Source organism: Brachypodium distachyon, chromosome 1, assembly GCF_000005505.3.
Source record: "Brachypodium distachyon strain Bd21 chromosome 1, Brachypodium_distachyon_v3.0, whole genome shotgun sequence".
Lineage (NCBI taxonomy): Eukaryota > Viridiplantae > Streptophyta > Magnoliopsida > Poales > Poaceae > Brachypodium > Brachypodium distachyon.
The window spans coordinates 31933251-31954976 of record NC_016131.3 but is presented as its reverse complement, the minus strand read 5'-3'; the positions used below and the strand labels follow the sequence as shown (position 1 = coordinate 31954976).

At 47.5% G+C, this 21726-nt stretch overlaps 1 protein-coding gene and 1 long non-coding RNA gene across 3 annotated transcripts; both read left to right on the top strand.

Annotated features, from left to right (window-relative positions):
• Positions 1–12302: 12302 nt before the first annotated feature.
• Positions 12303–15578, top strand: LOC106866322. 2 transcript variants are annotated; one of them, XR_002962013.1, is made up of 2 exons: positions 12303–12893; positions 14145–15578. It is a non-coding gene; the product is annotated as an uncharacterized LOC106866322 (long non-coding RNA). The 2 variants fall into 2 exon arrangements; XR_002962014.1 differs by lacking the exon at positions 12303–12893 and adding an exon at positions 12900–14071.
• Positions 15579–17600: 2022 nt separating this feature from the next.
• On the top strand, positions 17601–20509 carry LOC100831413 (aspartyl protease family protein At5g10770). The gene is made up of 2 exons (XM_003563585.4): positions 17601–18158; positions 18879–20509. The coding sequence occupies exons 1-2, from the start codon at positions 17975–17977 to the stop codon at positions 20204–20206; spliced, it is 1512 nt and encodes a 503-aa protein (XP_003563633.1). The 5' UTR covers positions 17601–17974; the 3' UTR covers positions 20207–20509.
• The last annotated feature ends 1217 nt before the right edge of the window (positions 20510–21726 follow it).

The window sequence follows — 21726 nt, the reverse complement described above, 5'->3', positions numbered from 1 at the left end:
ATCAAATCCGGCGCGCACCTCCATCTTCTTCCTCATGGCTGCATCCAAGCGCATGGGCCAGCAGAGGCGGCGGCGGAGGCCGACCACGAGGTCGGCGGAGAAGCCTTGGCCCAGCGACGGAGGCAGAGGCGCCTCGGTCCAGCGGTGGCGCGGAGAGTTGGCTCGTGTGGGAGGAAGTGAAGGAGTGAGAAGAATGAATACTTGGATTGACCGTTCGCTCAAAAAAAACATGGCTAAGAAAAAGAAGGTGACACGTGATTGACTAGGAAGTTGGGGGTACATCGTTGGCCCGCATCACATCTGGGAACTGGTCAGGGCTTTGTTGACGCAAATGTCAAGGCAGATGAGTGTTTGGAACAAATTTGTCAATCAAAAGATCATCCGAACCACAACAAGAAACCATGAACAAACAAACAAATTAGTAGAATCGATCGAACAGCCGCTGCACGTCCTGCGAGAAGACCTCTTGGCAGTATAGTGCTGGTGCAGCGCGGCCGGCGGCGACACGAAGACCCGAGCAGCGCCGAAGTTGAGCCCCCCTGAAGAACGGGTGTACGCCTTCACGTTCGCGGTGCCGCTCAAGAACGGGTCCTCCCATACAGCAGCTCGTACAGGAACACCCCGTACGCCAACCAATCCACTGACGCTCTATGCTCGCCGCCGCTGGCTACCTCCGGCGCCACGTACTCGTGCGTGCCCACGTACGAACCGGATCCGCCACGAACCGCGAGCGCGGGTGACGACATAGAACGCGAGCGGCATGCCGTCTCGTCCCGTGCGCAGCCGCCTGGCGAGGAGGCGAACTCGCTCCGAGTCGTGCTTCAGCAGATGAGCGCCGACGGCCTTGGCGAGATCGGTGGTGGCAAGACCCGTCGGCATCGCCAGAACCAGCCGCAGCGTCTCGAGCGATTCGGCCATGACCTCGTCGAGGACGAGGCAGCGCCGCTCGGCATCGTGGTCGTCATCCGTGGCGTTGCAGAGGAGCTCCACGATGTCTCCCCTGATGAGCCGAAACTCGTCGCGACAAAGGTCAAACTGGTCGGTTTCCATGGCATCGAACTTGATCCACGTCTTGGAGTTCGTCGGCCTATTTCAGGAGCGCCAGTCAGGCCCCTTCGCAGAGGCCGAGGCCTGCCACGTCACGCGGCAGCTCCTAAGCCGACGGCCCGACGGTCCATGGTGCTCCAACGTGCCCGTGGTCTGGTTTGCTGGATGCTGCCCTTGTCTCTGCAGAGGCCCCTGAGCATGCCGGCGGGGTTCACGTTCTGGGTGCTGATCCAGTGAACCTTTGTATGGATGATACTGAACTTGAGATGCAAGACCAGCAGTCCCACAACACAATGGCGCTGCCGTTCTCTCTACTGTGGTCTAGAGGATGCGAGGCCGCTGATTGCTCTGCACTATACCTGTGCATGGTTGGCCCGGCCCAAAGCTCTGTCTACCGGGCCAGGCCGGGCTTCACCTTTTTGCCCGAAAGCCCGGCCCGAAAGCCCGAAATGACTTAAATTAAGTATTTTAGGAAAAATAGGTATAAAAATACATTTATTTATTCTAAAAATAATTATTTTAATGCTTAAATGCCATACCACGGTATTTAAGCCCGTCGGGCTTTTACGAAGCCCGGACTGGGGTTTGTCCAAGTTCCGGATGGCTCCCGGCAGGTTCGGACCCGGACCCGGCCACCCGCCCCGCGAGTCGGACCCGTACTTAGACCCAGCACCGGGTCTAAAGTTTCCCCGGATCCGGACCTGACGCGGGTCCTCGATACCCGACCCGGCAAATCAACAGTTCAATAATAAGCACGACAATAGCAATTCATACCAGAATTAAAAATATAAGATGTAAACGTGCTCGGCTCAAACCAGACGAGAATAAACAACCGTCAGGAGAGGAACAAAAATAAGAAAATCGAAAATAAAAGCTGCAAGCGCTAATAGAACATCACAGGACACTGCACACATTCATCATCGTTCATCCATCCCCATCAGGTACTCACGAGTAGGCAAGTAGCACAGCACAAACACTAGTTGGATCGGGAGTTGGTGTCCATGGCTGGCCGGAGGTGGATGGGGAGTTGGGGACTTGGCGAAGGGGAGCAGTCCGCGGAGGAGACGGCCGCACGGCGACTGGCCCACGGGAGCTGGCCGCCGAGGAGTGGGGGCAGGAGAGAGACGCGAGAGGAAGAGAACACGAGGCGGCGGACTCGTGGGCAGGAGGAGAACGAAGGGAGTTGTCTCTGGAAGTCTGGAGTCTGGACGGGATGGGGAGTATTAGGGTTTTCAGTTGGACCGGGAGTTGGGACTGGGCTTATGCAATTGGGCTGGGCCGAATTTTTAGTAACTCCATGCATTGACACGTGGAGCCCATATTCTGAACCGGGTTTTCGGGTTACCGGGTTCGGGTAAGGCACTGCCAGACCCGTCGGGTCCAAAAATTTCCCGTTACAGACCCGCGTGTCTTATTTTTTCCAAACCCGCATGTTAATCGGGTCTAGACCCGTCAGGTAATCGGGTTTCGGTTACCCATTGCCATCTATAGCCTAGGTATACTCTCCACCAGCGCACATCCCAGAAAATAGTGCAGCAATTTAGAGATGAGCAACAGCAATGTGTAGTCAAAAGCAATCGGGAATGAGATGCATGTACGGCTGCACACAATATTTTAAGTGAACTAGTTCTCCTAATTCTTGATCCACTTTTGTTTCCCGCTATTGAGTTCGTTGCTGCTATGCCCTTTCTCGCCATTGTTTTCCGACCATCCATGGAGAGCCCACAAAGGAGTGAGGTGTGCAGGTAGAGATATATAACACCATATTGGTCATTTAAGCATTTATAATTTACAGATTTACAAGGGGCCATCTCATAATTGTGTCGAGTCATTACACTGATTCCATAAATTATTATCAAGTGAGTTTTTTCGAAGAACCATTCCTTTTGTTTAGCTTTAGACTCTAGTATGGATCTAAGAATTTAAGTGACTAAATGATGCCCTCCGCGTTGCTGCGAACCGTGTTAAAATAAATGCATAAATATATGGTTAAAACTAATTAAAAGTACTGGGAATTGTCCTTGTTTTAGATTTAAAAATAATGAAATGATGTACAAAAGATAAAACTTTTTCCAAAAAATAAAACATGATTGAATCGATAACTTACATTGTTTGAATTGAGGGTCAATGCATAAATGTATCAATGCAAAAATGAATACATGGTTTCAAAAAAAGACATGCATGACTTGGTGATGTGGTATGATTTACATGACTGTTGACACCGATTTTGACGTCGCACTTTAAATAAGATGGTAATTATATGAAAATATATTTTTAGATGGCAAATTCCGTCTAATGCAAAATAAAATAGCGGCAAGTAATTATGTGTATCGGCTAACTAAATGCACCGATATAAGCACACATATCACATAAACAAATGTCGCCACCAGCGGCGGAGTTCTAAACATGAATTAAATTTACACTGTCAAGGATGACACCGATGTTTCCAAAATATTAATCAGACCTTGGGATAAAGATCGACGTCCTCCGGATGACCCTAAAATATGTTGTGGCATCGTATTTACATAAACTCTATCACAGCTTAAAGCTCAATCAGCTAAATGACCAATTAAAGTGCTAATACACAGCTTGCACACATGCTACTAAATAAAATGACCCGGCTCCATCGACAAGGTAATCCAGCCCACATATACACTGGGTGCATGGCTCACGTACAGGGCCCATCTTAATTAGCATGCAAGTGTACTAGTGAGATTAACAAGTAAAGCTAATCAGCCCGTCTCCATAAACAAAGTGCAGGCCTGCATGCATTAGCCCAACCAATTAATCAAATACTTAAATATTGCCTTTGGCCCACATTGGCAGCAGCCAGCAGCCGATCGTGGAAAAGCAGAGCGCCATGCAGCTAGCAACTAATGGCAGCCATTAGACTTGGTCTAATCCTATCCAAATGCCCACGATTACAATTAAAGGATTAAAGAAATTCAGTTTGGAGCCGTTAGACTGCACGATCGGGAGAACGTGAGCATGCGCCCACGATTTTTTGCACAACGCCGATCCTCTCCTCTGCTCTATAAATACAGACGAGGAAGGCTAGAAGAAAGCTGGCCAACTGCTGCCAGTCCACCCGATGGAATGAATCGCCATCCACCCAGAAGGCTGCCGAAGCCAGATACTGCAAGGCGCTGCTGCCTTCGAGCTTGCCCATGGCTTGCCACCGGCCGCCGCCACACATATAAACAAGCAGAGCATCGGCGCAGGTATATGCGCAAGGAAACACTGCTGCCGCTGTCTTGTTCTCTCACACGCCCAGGCACCAGGAGGCTATACCGCGCTTGCTCGCCGGAAGATCGTAGGCGCACATCAACATCTCAAAGAAGGTGAGAAGGTGAGGCTTTGTTCCTTGGTTGATCGGTATAAACCAAAGAACTTCATATTTGGTCTCTCTTATGCATCTTTTCTCATGATTGTTGCATGATATTTTGGCTCTTGGCTTGGGCATATTGTCACAAGTCAAGAAGCACCTCATGATAGGATCAAGAATTATGCATTTGGTTTGGGCATATTGTCACAAATCAAGTAGCCTATTCTTAGATTTTTGCATATATATCTTTGTTGCATATTTGGCTCTTGGCTTGGGCATATTGTCACAAGCCAAGAAACACTTCATGATAGGATTGGAATTATGCTCTTGATTTGGGCATATTGTCACAAATCAAGTTGCTCATTCTTAACTTTTTCATACGTTGTTACATATTTGGCTCTTGACTTGGGCATATTGTCACAAGTCAAGAAGCACCTCTCATAGGACCCGGAATTATGCTCAGTTTAGTCTCATGTCACTAAATTGAATAGATAATCTTCACATGTTGCATCAGCCATATAAATTGCTATATACTTCATACATGCTCTTGATCATGCTGCGCATGTGGGCACATTGTCACACGATGCTAGCATCAATATAAATGAATTGTACTACACGTACGTGGGCATGTTGTCGCACGGCGTTAGGATTAATACAAATGAAATGAGACTATATAAAAAATCATCATATAACTGAAATCTAAAATCATATAAATATGTTGACTAATTTCTAGTCGCGCATTCATTTAAGGCTATAAAAAAGCTAGTCTTACATGCCACAAGATATCTCATATAAATTAAAACTGGACCATGCACCCTCTTCATATAGGTGTATGCATCCGTCTCATATAGATTAAATTGAACCATGCACCCTCTTTATATATGCTGTATGCATCTATTTTATATAGATTAAAATTAAACCATGCACCCTCTCCATATAGGTGTATGTATCAGCAAAGAACCATGCTATAATATAATCTCATATAGATTAAAATCAAACCATGCACCATCTTTATATAGGTGTATATCTGCATCTGCAAAGAACAAATGCCATGTCATAATCTCATATAGATTAAATCAAACCATGCACTCCCTTCATATGGTGTATGCATCTACAAATAACCAATATACAAATGCATGTAGGCATCTAACTTACATGTCATAATATAATCATATAAAGATTAAAATCAAACCATGTGCTCCTCTCATATAGGTGCATGTATCCATAAATTAAATTATAAACATGATCACACCCTATGTTATTTGCACTAAGACTCAATATAGTGCATCACTAAATTTCATATAAACTCACTATATATAAAAATAGTGAACAATACATATATGCTGCTTAGTTGGTTAAATCAATGATAGCACTAGCTGGTAGCAGCACAAAGGAAATGGTAATCAAAATATATATCATGGTGCTCCATAAAGCACGCATACTTTGGTTCTATATTTATGAACCTTTGTTTCAAGAATAAAATCGATATACATAGTATGGTGCACATGCATATATGTGACACTATCAAATAAATTATACATCCATGCATGCGCGAATAAATCACATGCAGCACATATGCAAAAATACTTTGGATGCTATTTTAGCTAGCTGATTAGCCAACTAAATAAATTATCCATGTTAAAAACTGATTAGAATAATCATTATATAATTAAAATATATAATGGTTAATCAACTAAAATGACTTAGCACCCATACATGCATATGTTATATATATGTGTATATATATGTATATATAGATATATGTATATATGTATGTATAGATAGATATATACGAATATATACATATATATATACATAACCGCGTACTACTGATGCTAGTACAAGTGAGATAAAACATGATCAGCCAAGCATGTAAGACTATATGAACAAATCATAGTTAGTATGCTACTCATATATTAGCATACATAAATTTGAAGCATGATTACCATGCTACTCATAAATAAATTTGAAGATTCTTCGAGCATGCCGACGCCGACGACAACGACGAGGAGTTTTATTTCATAGTTTTAGAATATTCATGTGTTGCTATGTCATGTAATAGATACGTTGGAATTTCTTAATCCGGGGTTTTCTCTTCGGAGATGTAATTAACAGAATTTTTATGTAAATGTAAGAGTTCTGGAAATAAAGATCATGCAATGTTTGATCCCTTATTTATTTACCGCATTTGCGCATTTAATTTATATACTATCTGTCTCTATGACGTGGACGCGTATTTCACGCCCCATTTTCCCGTCATCAATGACATTGTGCTGGGCATGTTGAGGTGGCATGCTTGCAGTTAGTAGTGAGGGTCCCCTATTTAGATATAATAGATTAGATGTTTCACCTTTCATCTGATCCGCTTATTTAAGATCTAACAACTCGTTTGGCGCCCATCATTTGAGTCTTGAATTCTAGAATTCATTTTGAATTTCAAAAATGAACTTGTTTGGTTGGCATGGAATTGGTCACATGAATTCAATCTCACATTTCATGGAATCACACTATAACTAATCCCAATTCCTCTCTAAAAGTCATCACCTATCTGGAATTGTCTCTCACTCCACAAAATCCATGTGGTACACAAACATGATTTTTGAACCCGAATTCAAATCCAACCAAATGAAATCCTATCAAAAATTAACTGGATTATGTTTCATATCTACCAAATGAAATGAAAAGATGGATGCCAAACGAGTTGCAATGGATATGATTAAGAGTTTTCAAGTCTGCACTAAATAGAGGTTTTCACATGATACGCTCGCAAAATGGGCATTTTTTACGGTCTTTTTTTCATGCGAAACTTTGCAAGCTTACATTTTCGGACAACAAAGAGTAGAAACGGCAAATTATATCATTATAGTCATCGAATTTGTTATAGAGTCAATTTGTTGACTATGTTTACAAAAACAAAAGGGCTCATCATGTGAATTCCAATAAGGCTTCTATTGGAAGAATATATGGTTTTACAAGAGGAATAGCATACAGAATAAATAACCCATATATGACATAAAACTGACTCTTAGGGACAAAACATGAACAACCTAGAAATTTCATGTTGTACCCGAGCTAGGCCACCTACCGACCTTGGACCGGCGTCGGAGAAGATGTTGCACCTTGTCTCATCTGTTTCGATTCAGGCAGTGGGGGAGCTGGAGCCCAGGGGGCGTGATGGTGTATCACGAGTGGGGCCATGGGGGTTTGCGTGACCCTGCTGGGCTAGTTTTAAGCGGGGTCGTAGCGGCGAGTAGGGTCAGCTGCGTGTGCCTGCGCGTCAGTAGCCTCATGGGCACGCCCAGCTACCTGTCAACTAGGTTGTTGCGTGGCACGTCTTAACGGATTCCTGGGACAGGACAGACATCCGTGGGATAGTACAAGCCGTTACCTGTACAAGCATAAAAAACCATTCTCAAGCAAATAGCTCTATTGACATACATATATGTCACTATTTTTTTCAATGATTGGTCAAAATAGGGGGGGTGCAAGCCCCCCCCCCCCCAATCCAAGCTGCACATAGCTCTGCCGTGGAGTATGGTGGAGTTAGAAATGTTGATATGAAAAATGATCAGATAATATAAATATTTGAGTGTTCAAACAGTACATGTCGATGTGCTCTCAACTGTAAAATTAGTGCTAGCCCCAAAATCGGGTTTTTAGAAAGAAAAAAAAGTTTAGAAGGTGGTGGTCATGTGCACAAAATCGGTTCTGTCCAGTGACAGCGACTGCACGCAATTCTTCTTCACGCTGCACAGGTCCGGTTGCGCTCGCCATTTCCGTTGCTCTCACCGTCGTCTTCGTCGTGATGTACATCTGGAGCCGTGTCAAGGGAAAGTGGAAGGCTCCACTGCCGTCGGCGCCGCATTGCTGCCGCTGCAGCTCAGCTCCGCCGGCGCCCTTTGTGCCTCCTCCACCGACGCCTTAGCTGCCTACTTCGTGGTTCCTCCGCCGGAGGCATGGGCACCGGCATCGGGATACTATGACGCGGCGGCGGCGCCTGGCGTATACTACGACGGGCCACCACCGGTGTCGTTCGGCTTCAACGACTACGGCGGGGATGGCGACGTGGGGGTGGCGGCGTACGTCGTCAGGAGCTCGGCCAATGCCGCAGCGGCTTTGACGCCCAGCTGCTGCACGATTCTCTGAAGCCCGGAGTGTCATACCTGAAGGTGCATATGAGTAGTCTGTACTGTGTTATTGTTCTGTATGAGTTTTGTCTAAACAATTCGTTGGGATAGCTGAGCTTGTCCAGTATTGTTGTTGTGTTTAGGTGTGTGTGTGTGTGTGTGTGGGTTGTAGCCAGGCCGTGGTGGCGCAGGAGTAGAAAGGAGGTGGGCTTAAAGGGTATCAAGCTTTTGGTGTGTGAGTTATCGATGAAATAAATTAGTTTTTCCTACAATTCTTCTTCCTTGCTCCTGGCTGCGGCTCCGTCGTGTATTTTAGGGTTCCGCCACTACCTTAGGGTGTGACAATTTGGTATCTAGTTGTCTCACCTCGCACAAAATGAACGCTAATTCTCTGAAGACTGGCGAGCACCACATAAGATGTTTTGTACTTATATGAGCCCTGCTTGCCCGCCACCTGGCGTGTCCGGCGCTGGCGGTATGTCCGCCAGCAGTTGCGCGCCATTCTTCACGCCGCACCGCCCCGGCTGCGATCGCTGTCTCCGTTTCTGCCCGTCGTCTTTATCATGTTGTACATCTGGAACCGCGTGAAGGCAAAGCGACAGAGCCGTTAGGTTCCACCGCCGTTGGCGCCGCAACAAAAGCTCTTACTCAACATAACCATTGTTGCACATTATTAAATTAATTAGACAAAAGAAAGAACTGAAATCTTGAGTATAAAATACCACAACAAATCGTTTGTGATGCATAGAAAATCCAGAGAGATTGCGAGCTTGTGGAAAATCAAGAATCAGGCTCCATGCAGACTTGTCTGCTTGGCTGATCTGAAGATTCTCAGGATCATGACAGACATACAGGTCTCACCTGCACAGTATCCATACCAAGCCTGTCCTGGTAATTCTAAGGCTAGCCAGAAATATTCCCAAGGGATTGCGGTCAGAGAACTGCCAGATCAGACCACTGGATCTTCTGAAACTGCATGTGTGGCTCAGGAACCCAATATTCAAGATGGCAAGCTGCTGGGCGGGATGCGTGTTCTGATGCATATAGATACATCCATATTTGGATAATTTGAGTCACTTAATATCGGACGGAAGGAGTACAATTTTGATGGAAAGGTTTTCCAAATTTACTGTGTGACGGTGAAACTTGTCGCAAGTAAAGCGAATCGATATATCCGTGCACGAGATCTTCCAAAATAATATCGACGTGATGTTTTTCCAAATTTATGATGGTCAAACTGCCCCGTGTTTTCTATATTGGAGAAATGGCGCGGTATATCATTTTTTCACGGTAGTTTAGTTCCGACCCCCCTGAAATTAGAGAGATAAGATGTTTTGTAATGACGTGACTAGGAGTTTAAATATAATAGTTGGGCCGGGGGGCAGGCCCCGTGCCCCTAAATATGATAGTTGGGCGCGAGGGGGTAGGGGGCCCCGTCTCCTTCCTTTAGTATTCTCTGAAGACTGGCGAGCACCACATAATATGTTTTGTAATGAGATGACTAGTTGCTAGTATTAAGCAGTGGAGAAAATTGACAGCATACCACTATGTGAGACCTAAGATTCCAAAATACCAGTATACCACTAGTTGCCATCGTGATGTACATCTGCAGCCGCGTGAAGGGAAAGTGGAAGGCTCCACCGCTGCAGCTCAGCTCCGCCGGCGCCCTTCGTGCCTCCTCCACCGGCGCTTTAGCTGCCTACTTCGTGCTTCCTTCGCCGACGGCATGGGCACTGGCATCGGGATACTATGACGCGGTGGCGGCGCCTGGCGTATACTACGACGGGCCACCACTGGTGTCGTTCGGCTTCAACGACTACGACGGGGATGGCGGCGTACGTCGCCGGGAGCTCGGCCGATGCCGCAGCGGCTTTGACGTCCAGCAGCTGCACGATTCTCTGAAGCCCGGGGTGTCACACTTGAAGGTGCATATGAGTAGTCTGTACTGTGTTATTGTTATGTATGAGTTTTGTCTAAACAATTCGTTGGGATAGCTGAGCCTGTCCAGTATCGTTGTTGTGTTTAGGTGTGTGTGCGTGTGGGCTGTAGCCAGGCCGTGGTGGCGCAGGAGTAGAAAGGTGGTGGGCTTAAAGGGTGTCGAGCTTTTGATGTGTGAGTGATCGATGAAATAAATTAGTTTTTCCTACGATTCTTCTTCCCTGCTCCTGGCTGCGGCTCCGTCATGTATTTTAGGGTTCCGCCACTGCCTTAGGATGTGACAATTTGGTATCTAGTTGTCTCACCTCGTCCAAAATGAACGCTAATTCTCCGAAGACTAATTATATGAGCCCTGCTTGCCCGCAACCTGGCGTGTCCGGCGCTGGCGGTATGTTTGCCGGCAGTTGCGTGCCATTCTTCACGCCGCACAGCCCCGGCTGCGATCGCTGTCTCCGTTTCTGCCAACTTCTCTTCCTCGATCCAATGCTGCTGCTGCCGCGGGTTGGAAACCATGGCGGGGGTAGGAGGGTGAGGTAGTAAGGTGGCGCGCGGTAAAAGGGGAAAAGGCGAGCGAGCAGCAAGGAAGGAATCGGCCTCGCGCGCCAGCAGCCTTGCCGCCGACTGCGGCCACCGGCTGGATTCCATCTCCTCCTCGTGCACTCTAGAGTAGAGTATCGAGTCTCTAGCTAGTGTGTGCCGTGTGCGCCGGCAGCGTGCTCGCGTGGGGGGCGGGGCACGTGGTGCTTTCCTTCGGCCGCCGGTCTACTCGCGCCTCGGCGGTCGGCGCCGTCTCTCGCGCGGTGCGGCCCAGGCCGCCAGGCGGTCTCGTGTTGCTTGGCAGCAGTGGGCTATGCAACGGCAATTTAGCCGAGCGGGGTTGGTGGGTTGGAACTCGGGTGGGCCGGCATGGCACGGGCACGGATGTGCCTAGTCCCAAACGGCTTAAACTACTGCATGTTGCTCAATCCCCAGCTATAATAAAACTCATCCCCAACAGCATCTTGCTCCAAAATCCAAAGGACAGAGGTAGCTATCACAGTTTCATTCTCAATCATCTTACTCCCAACAGGTGTATATGAACTCATAGGGCTCCGTTGATTCATGGGATTTTCATAGGATTTTTGAAAGATTGCATTCCTATGAATTTTTTTTCCTATGGACGTCCTTTAATTTGCAGGATTCTAATCCTCGGCATTATTTCCCATGGGGTTTGGTGCTTTCTTCGGAGAGGGGAAAGAAAGATGTTTCGACGCGGAGAGGGGAAGATAGGTTGTGTCTGGGTTGGTTTTGACAATAGGTGGCTATCGGGCCGGGCCGGTTCGGCTCCTGCACGGCTCGGGATAAACGGGCCTGGCCCGGGCATGGTCCAACGAAGCCCGGCATTAGAGGGGTCGGGCCGGGCCGGCACCTTAAGGCAACCCCGCGGCCCAGGCACGGCACCAGGCACGACTCGGGCCGGCCCCGGCCCGGTAAGCCCCACGGGCCTAAAAAAGCACCTGGCCGGTGGCCTTTTTATCTCATGGCAGCAACCCAAAACTATCAAAAAGCATTCGGGTTGTGTATTAAACAGAACTGTGAGCGTCGCCCAGTGGCTAGCAAGCGGAGTGGTTGAAGGAGAGGTAGTTTAATTATATTTTTTTTAAAAATCACTGAGCGGGCCGGGGCCGTGCCAGCCCGAGGGCTTGACGCTGAGGCGCGAGTGCGGCACCTGCCGGGCCGTGGCCCGGCCCGATTAAATCTGTGCCGGGCCTGGCACTGTCGGGCTTAATCCGCCGGACTTATGTGCTTTTTCCAAAAGCCCGGCCCGATAGCCGGGCATAGTTTTGACGAATAAGCCGCGTGACCGCCGGACCACGACAGCAGTGTCTGCGTTTGGCTAAGGAAGGAATCGGCCTCGCGCGGCAGCTGCCTTGCCGACGACCGCGGCCACCGGCTGGATTCCATCTCCTCCTCGCGCACTCCATATTCCACGTCTGCGTCCTTGCCACCGCACGCACAAAATCCCGAGATTTCCTCGAACAGCAAAATAAAATAATGAATCCCGCAATTATCTCCAGCTTTGCTTCTTCCTCCGCGACTATTGGCCAGTTCAGCCTCCTCCTCGCTCCTCGCCGCCGCCCGCTTCCTCCCCTTCCACAGATCAAGGCGAAGATGGTTAGGCGCCTCTGGCGGCAAAGGCGGCCGGCGCCGGTGGCAAGCAGGCCCCTCGGTCATCCCATGCGGATTTGCGCCGAAGACGATTAGGCGGCTCCGGCGGCCGGCGGCGTAGCGAGGAGAAGCTCGCGTACAGCCTCTCTCCAGATATAGGGACCAGCTCCGCGAGGTCTCCGTGCGGAGGCCGCGCCCTTCGTACCCTGCCACCCGCTTCTTTTTTCACCAAGCACGCAGTCGAGCCTGAAGGGCGACGAGCAGGAGCGGGAGCGCGGCGGAGACCTCGATAACGATGAGCGTTGCAGGTAATCTTCTGACTGTGCAACATTCCGCTCCTCCGTGGTGCCTCCTCCCCTTCCTTCGCACCTCCCTTACCTTCCCATGGCACCTCTACCGGCTATGGCCTCTTAGGCTCTTACCTCCCACAACGCCCCTCCCTCTCCCTCCTCTTGAACCCTAGGACAGCAACAAGGTATCAAATCTAATCCTCACCATCCTGCAGGTTAATTGGAGTTTAGAATAGCAAGAATTGTGTGTGTAGATTCAGTCCAAGTGTTGCTATGCGCTCTGAATTTTTCCAAACTCTGAAATTTGTGGTCTTGCACATGCAGTAGTGTACTAATTATATCGGTTCTAGGCTTCTACCTGGTTCTTTGAAAGTCGTAGGATCAAATACATCAGATATGTCTCTAGAGATGGATAGACATTTGGAGCAATATGGTTTATGCTGAAATCATCCACCGCTATTCATAACTCTGATTAAGAGGAACTCCAAATTGTGATAACCATTGAAAAAAAGTCATCTTTCAAGGAATAGATCTAGCTAAGCAAGTTGAATCATATTATTTTGTATAGACCACTGTTGTGATAACCAGGATGATATTGAAGAGTTCGTTGATATACTTGAACATTACTACACTTGTGGTTTACATCAGGGAATACTCTGTCCAATTTTTTTAATTTTTTTAGTATTTGCTATGGTGATTGTACACATAGCTTCTCATCAATGTATACCGCAGTTATTAGTACAAACCAAATAATTTTGATATGAAAATTTTGTAAATCGCTGATTCAGTAGTACACATGATATCTCAGAACATAAACCATTTACCTTTTCACTCGATTGGTTTTTGTAGCATAACCTTTTACAGTACCCTCTTTTTTTGTGTGGGTAAAGCCAGATACAGCAGTTTCTTACTGCAGTTTGTTAACAGTTACAACATCTAGCAAGCAATTTTAAAACAATTTAATTAGTAGAACTGAATTGATCATCTGTTGAGATGATCTACTCACCTGTAGACAACTTTAAAACAATTTTGATCAATGAATTTGGATTGTGCCAGAGTTTGGGGTGAATTAGGTGTAACAACATCTAGCAAGCAGTCATATCTTAATTCTTTAATCTTGTTGTACTTTGTGATTAGCATAGCCTGGATAGAAAAAGCAATTCACATAGCAGGGGGAGGGGTGCTATTGTGTCTCAGTAAGCAATCACTTCAATGTTACGTATCATTGTATGAAGGCACAGCTTCTGACCTGTAAACTCTGTTGTGAAGGTTGCTACCTTATTCAATTATTGACCATGACAAGAAAGAACATTTGCCCTATCTGCATCCAGGAAAGACAGGCTTCCAAATTAAGGTAAGCTAATTTAATTAGTAGAACTGATATGGGTTATGGATTATCATACCTATCTGTGTCAATTTTTCATTTTCCATGGTGGAATTGGAAGGGCCAATTTCAGTTACAAGATAAGAACATTTTCCATTGTACAATTGTGCCTATCTGCAGTAGATAATTTCAGTTACATGGGAATTGGAAGAGCTAAAAGAAGGGTAGGAACTGAGAACCTTGCATCTACATATTGTACTCTTGCCCTGGTTCCAATATATAATAGCAGCAAAAAACTACTGGTCGACAAGGTAAATAAGCATTTTCTTGCATCTAAATAAGTGTACCAAATGGACCATGGATATTTCCTGAAGAAGATATGTGAATCTACCAGAGGCTCTCAAAGACAAAATCCTTTGCTGTCTCCCAATAAATGAAGCCATCCGAACTTGCCTCTTGTCAAGGAATTGGAGGTATACATGGGCTTCAATGACCGAACTGATGTTCAGCACAGATGATTTTATTTCAGAGGATATATAGGTTATGTAGGTTAAATAGCAAAAAAACTTGTCTGTGTATTCAGGCCATCAGACTTCAGGCACTTATTCTTCTTGCCAGCACTCAGCATTACTCTTTATTGCTATTGCATAGAAGATAAATTTTTTATTACTACATTGGAAATTATGAGCTGTCCTTATCTATGATTTAGCTGACATGGATGTTTTTATATTTTTAAATGCCTGACCCAGTGACCCTTCTGATTAGATTTAATCAAGCAATAACATTATAATACAAATTGTGAACAGTTTGGTCAGGCTATGGAATTCTTTAAATGCTTCATTTTTTCAATTTTATGTACCGTTGTTCCAAACTGAAAGATTGAAGTCTGAACTTCTGCTTGGCACCTTAAGTTCTTAACGGAGATGTAAATTTACAACTCTTGCCTTTTTTTTTTCAGGGTGCTAAAACGGATGCATGGAAGGAGAGGCTAGCTTCAAACACATTTGCTCAAAATGTATAAATGTTTGTGTCTACAGTACCTGGAGGCAGAGTATACAGAGCAGAATATCTTGACCCTGTTGTTTGGTCTTTATGTCTCACTAGCATTCCTGCTGATTCAATTAACTAAACTTGAGAAGGTTACTAGACTTACCAAGGTTACTGATCCTATGGCCGAAGCCTCAAAGGTGCCTCCATCATATGGCAAATGCTTTTTTAATAAGAGTTCAAAAGTTCCTGTGGTGAATAACATTTCAAATCTCAATGTTGACATACATGCTCTGCATATAGTTTCTCTTGTTTTGTTTAGAAGATTTTGAATGAGCTCGTTAAATACTATCTTCATTCCTAAATGTAAGAAGTTCTAACTTTGTGTTAAATCAAACTTTTTAAAGTTTGACTGAGAAAAGAAAAAAAACTTACGATTTTATGCCATGTGGTAATGTGTTTTGCTTGGCACACATTTGCAAGAAAAAAACTTTTAATTGATGCCTTTATAATTTTCTCTCTTAGTCCGTAGCACGGTCTCTTGACTGGTCTAGTCTAGTCTCTGAGCTAGTGTGTGCGCCGGCAGCGCGCTTGCGTGGTGCTTTCCTTCGGCCGCCGGTCTTCTCGCGCGGTGTCGGCTCGCTCGGCAGCAGCGGGCTTTTTTTTTTGAGAGATGGCAGCAGCGGCCTGTGCAGCTGCAATGTGGCAACTCGGGTGGGCCGCGACGGCACGAGGGCACGTAGGGAGTCGTTGTTCGGTTGGCCGGCCCGGGTGTGCCTGGTCCGGACTCTTGTAATGTACGCGTCAATCTTGCCACCATTTCAGCAGGAGAAAAGTCATTTTTAAACTGAACTCGTAAGATTCGTCGGAATCTTCTAATCCCGGGTTTTCGGCTCCTGAACTAATTAGTCCCGGTTGAATCTCCTAACTTGAGATTAGCCGTTTGGTTAACCCGGAATTGCTGACGTGGCAAATTAGATCAGGATTTTAGATGGGCTCGGCCCATGAAAACCCCTAAAACTTGTGAGGGGTGTCTCCGGCCATCGTACGTTAAGAAATCTCATAACATACACACAAGGTTAATCCAGCTAGTACATGTTTGGTCGTTTATTATTTCGTATACACAAATTCGCAGATGCACGCCGTGTTCGCAGCAGGGGTCACGCGCGGCAACGTGCCCACGAAACAGAAAGGTGATTAAGTGACGTACACAGCACAGGCCACCCACGATGAAGAAGCGATGCATGCATCCATCAACCAATCCATTACTAACATGTGCAGATTGCGCCACATAATTGAGCACTTGCGTACGTGAACACATACTCTCTCGAACACAGATATTGGCGTACGTGCATTTTGACCGGCGGGCCACGATCTGACCGAGAATATGTGTTGTATAGTGGGTTCGAGCCTAACCAGTGCATCGTTTCGATGAGGGAGGCCGGGGCTTCCGCCCCTTTTGGAAAAAAAAAACGAGAGACGGTATTACGGTCCAAACAGAGATTTGAAAACGCAAGCAACCGAGCAAGTAGTGCAAGTGATATATGAGTGGCAAACTAGCTGAATATAATCGAGTCGAGGGTCCGGCAGGCCAACACTGACCGTACGTTGCATCCAAAATGGAGGGAACCACAGTGGTTACGAGTGAAGAGAATGTAAATTGATCGTTGATCAGCTCATTCCATGATAGATCGATCGATGTAACCAAACGTCCAAAGCAACTTCACGGGCCGGAGATCGATCGAGGAGAGGCGTAGACGCTAGCTTCTTCTGCTGTTGTGTGCCCGCATCTGCATATCCACTTGAGGAGAGCCAATTTATTGCAATGTACAGTTAGCAGGATTATTCAACCCCGGTAAGGTTGGATTGGTCAACGAATGGTCTGAACTCTCGTCACGGTTCTTTGGAATTGGATGATGTTGCTGTAAGATGGGACGTGCCTGATGTTGTTGTGTGTGCTGGTCCCAATTAACGACGCAGACTACTAACGTAGCGTCGTTCCAATTGCGTGGATGGCGAAGCCTATGCATCTTAAGCTTACACGCTAGCGCAACTTATCATGTCTGGATTTATAAAACAGTCGCGACAAATATCGGAGGCCTGCCTTACAGTGCAGCAGATGGGAACGTTTGTCGAGTAGAGCCCTGACGTCTTTGTCGAAAAATATATACTCGTAAAGTGGATACCGCTCACTACAAAAGAGTCACTGTTGTACGGCCGTTCACCGTAGCAATTACTCGTGGCCTCTAGCATGTATTACCAGATTACCAGTAGTATTCAGGAGCGAAATCTGTATTTTACTGTATGATTTACCGGCCGCGAGGCCAGCTTGCCTGTCGTACGTTCGGTCAGTGCACCTGGCCGGTTCAAAGACCAGGCTTCTACAGTACTTGCGCTTCTCTGTGCGAGAAGCGCCAGTCCCAGAATCTGTCAGGACAGAGAGATGCACGATTCAGTTCATTCCGTGGTGCCAATGCCAATTTGCCAATTGCCAAAGCCTCCGTACCATCCAGCAGCACCAGCAGACACACGATCAGTCAATCAGTGCAAGTGCAAAAACCCCGAGCCACGCACGGAAGGAGACCACCAGCCAGTGCTCTACTTGTCAGTGGTCATCTCAGCTCCAGCTGGGCGCTCTACTGCTAGCTCCTGTATATAACACGCACGCCGCGGATAGGAGCTATGCGATCGGTCGTTCCTTCTTCGTGTTCCCTCCACTCACCAGGGCGGCAGCCTGATAGAGCCGCCCCACTTACGGCCAAGGCCACTTGTGTTGTGCGTTCGTGCCATGGCCACTGCCGGTTCTGCTTCTTCTTCTCGGTGCTGCTTACTCCTCCTGATGATGCACCTGGTCATCGCCGCCGCCACGCTCGTCGGGGCTGCAGCTCCTGCCGCGGGAAGCTCTGCCGATCGTGTGCTTCTGCGCGTGGATTCGCTGTTCCCTGGACCGTCGTCGTGCACGTCGACACAAGGTTATTTCGTGATCGGGTTCTTCAGTCATACCATACGGCTATAGCTAGATGCATACGGCCATGCCTGAATTATTGTGTTCTTTCTTTCTTTCTTTCTTTCTGTGCATGCCTTGCTAACTTCTTATCGCCGCTTAGGATTTGATTTCTCTAGTTTTGGATTCTGTGGGGTTCTCTGTTAATTTTAGGTACAGTACCAAAATTTGGTTATGGTTTTGTTTGTCTAAAAGTTGACCAACATTGCTAACAATAGTAAACTAGATTAGACAAAGAGTCATTGGTTTGGTTTGCCAAAGTTTTCGCAACAAACCAAATAAGAAAAAACTAACTTTTAGGCTGTGGCCGAAATATTGCTAGTAGTATGGTTTGACCACAGTCCAAACACACCCTTTGTGTCTTCCCTGTGTTTGATGAATTACAGTAGTAGAGTATTTCAGTAGAAACAGGTAACGCAACAGAGTAGTAGGACTGAAGCGACCTGTGCTGTCTTGCACTGCCGGTCCTTTGTCTGGTCGAACATGGCCAAGCATAGTATAGTGAGTTACTGATAAGCTGACAACAGCTAGCCACTCGTTACAAAAATTTCGGCCATACCATCTGAGAAGGACGGTTCTGGTTGGTACTGTTACTCAAAAACATCTTACTTGATTTTCTGAGTTTAAGCTAGCTTAATTAGCTTTGTGATTCCAAAGTAAATTCGAACATGTGCCCCTGAAAATTCAGAGCGGAAACCCATCACTGCGACGTCGTCAGCAGCAAGGGTGCCGATCGTCCACCGGCACGGCCCGTGCTCACCACTGGCCGGCGCGCACGCCGGGAAGCCGCCGTCCCACGCGGAGATCCTGGCTGCCGACCAGAACCGCGTGGAGTCGCTCCATCACCGTGTGTCCTCGACGACCACCGGCCTGGGCGGCAAACCACGGACGAAGAAGAAAACCCCCGGGCACTCCTCGGTTCCCGCGTCGTCATCGTCGTCGTCCTCATCGGTCCCGGCGTCGTCGGGGCTCTCCCTGGGCACGGCCAACTACGTGGTGCCCATCGGGCTGGGCACGCCGCCGTCGCGGTTCACGGTGGTGTTCGACACGGGGAGCGACACGACGTGGGTGCAGTGCCGGCCGTGCGTGGTGTCCTGCTACAAGCAGAAGGACCGCCTCTTCGACCCGGCAAAATCCTCCACCTACGCCAACGTCTCCTGCGCCGACCCGGCCTGCGCCGACCTCGACGCCAGCGGCTGCAACGCCGGCCACTGCCTCTACGGCATCCAGTACGGCGACGGCTCCTACACCGTCGGCTTCTTCGCCAAGGACACTCTCGCCGTGGCGCAGGACGCCATCAAGGGGTTCAAGTTCGGGTGCGGCGAGAAGAACCGCGGGCTTTTCGGGCAGACGGCGGGCCTCCTCGGGCTGGGCCGTGGGCCGACCTCGATCACGGTGCAGGCCTACGAGAAATACGGCGGCTCCTTCTCCTACTGCCTCCCGGCGTCCTCCGCGGCCACGGGCTACCTGGAATTCGGCCCGTTATCGCCTTCGTCTTCCGGCAGCAACGCGAAGACGACGCCGATGCTGACGGACAAAGGGCCCACGTTCTACTACGTGGGCCTTACGGGGATCCGCGTGGGAGGGAAGCAGCTGGGGGCCATCCCGGAGTCCGTCTTCTCCAACTCCGGCACGCTCGTGGACTCCGGCACCGTGATCACGCGGCTTCCCGACACCGCCTACGCCGCGCTGTCGTCGGCGTTCGCGGCGGCCATGGCAGCCAGCGGGTACAAGAAGGCGGCGGCGTACTCCATCCTCGACACCTGCTACGACTTCACGGGGCTCAGCCAGGTGTCGCTGCCGACCGTGTCGCTCGTGTTCCAGGGCGGCGCGTGCCTCGACCTCGACGCGTCCGGGATCGTCTACGCCATCAGCCAGTCGCAGGTGTGCCTCGGCTTCGCGTCCAACGGCGACGACGAGAGCGTGGGGATCGTTGGGAACACGCAGCAGAGGACTTACGGGGTGCTCTACGACGTCTCCAAGAAGGTCGTCGGCTTCGCACCCGGGGCTTGCTGAAGCTGAGCGGTTAGTACTTGGCGGGTATCAATGTCGATCGCCGCCGGGGAAGAAGCTAGCTCGTGATGATTCTTGGATTAATAATGACTAAGCAAATGCTGCGTCCACCAAGTGGTCGATAGGGGATGACTATACAGAAATTATACGTACGGATTGTAACGTGAGAAATGCCAGCTTCTATATATACTGTCAGTCTGTCAGTGATGAAATTGGTAGCCTTGAACGGCGGTAAAGAACAGGAGAAGAACATTAATTACTGCCTGCAACTGCAAGGCATGCTATAAAATCACCAAGTGTTCGTCCGGTTGTGGTGTCCAGGTTTTCGGTTCAGACAAGCATGCACACAGACAGAATAAACTCCCTGTATGTGCTCGTGATCCCTCCCTCTGTACGTACGCGGCAATGACTACGAGTGTGTTGCATCAGACGTCACGGGATTGGCTCAGCTTCCACCGCCCCTATTCACCGTACGACCAGCGAATGGTAGTGCGTGCGCGCAGCGTCTCACCAGCGAACGGCAGTGTTCCCTCCGATCTGTTCAGATTTGTATATCTTTATAAAAAATCCGAGACGCTAATCATGAATCGGAAGGAATACTATGTTTGTGAAATACGAAGTTGGAGTGTTTGCCTCATGAATTGTATCCACATTTTTAAACTTATTTTTGTTTCCATAGATTCTTTTTTGGATTATTTTATATCCATGTTGCGTTATCGCGAATTAGTTTGTTTGGCTACTTTAACTAAGCAATAAGATGGTTGTGTGCATTATTTCGATGCAGAGATCTCTCTTTTTTGAGAAAAAGAGATGAAGTCTCCCACGCCTAACCGTACAGGAAAGCTGCCAACCCCCAAAGTGAAAGTGATTCATTGAAAACCAAACATAAATTCTCAAATAATCTCTCCTCGGACAACCAGAGATTAGAGAGGACATGAAGCAAAGAGACACATTATTGTAAGATTTGCCTAAGCACTCTTGCCTTTAATTTGCCTCTCATCTCGCCGCCACCTCCAGTCCTCCAAGACCCAGTTGCTATCAATCACCGTCGCCACCTCCATTGATGTCATCTCCTAAACTGCCTTTGATTTTTTCGATATCGGTGTCCATGGCTCCCTTGGTTCTGAATTTTTTCGATATTGATGTCCACAGGGTGGTCAGTGAGGCCATGACCCCACGCCGACAGGATATAGTTTTACAAGATGAGTATGTACTTGTCATATCATATTGCCGACCTGCCTATTTTCATTTTATGTGAAGATTTTTCTATCCATGGACAACTTATAATTATGCATTTGTATGTTTAATTAGAAATTTATCTCTGCCTTCTAAATATGATAAACTATATTCTAATGTATTTCATAGTCAGGTACTTATTTTTTATTTTTTATTAGTCGCACGTGCTCGATTACTAACTAGGAATAAAATGATGAGAATAATGAAGAATAAAATGATTAGAAATAAACTACCCCTTCTGGTCAGAATTACTTGTCGAAATATTACATGCATCTAGACATTTTTTA

Bases quoted from the DNA above. Each gene is read 5' to 3' on its own strand.
- LOC100831413 (XM_003563585.4), top strand. From the start codon at position 17,975: ATGGCCACTGCCGGTTCTGCTTCTTCTTCTCGGTGCTGCTTACTCCTC. The intron at 18,159-18,878 runs GTTATTTCGTGA...CTGAAAATTCAG, and splicing joins GTCGTGCACGTCGACACAAG to AGCGGAAACCCATCACTGCG.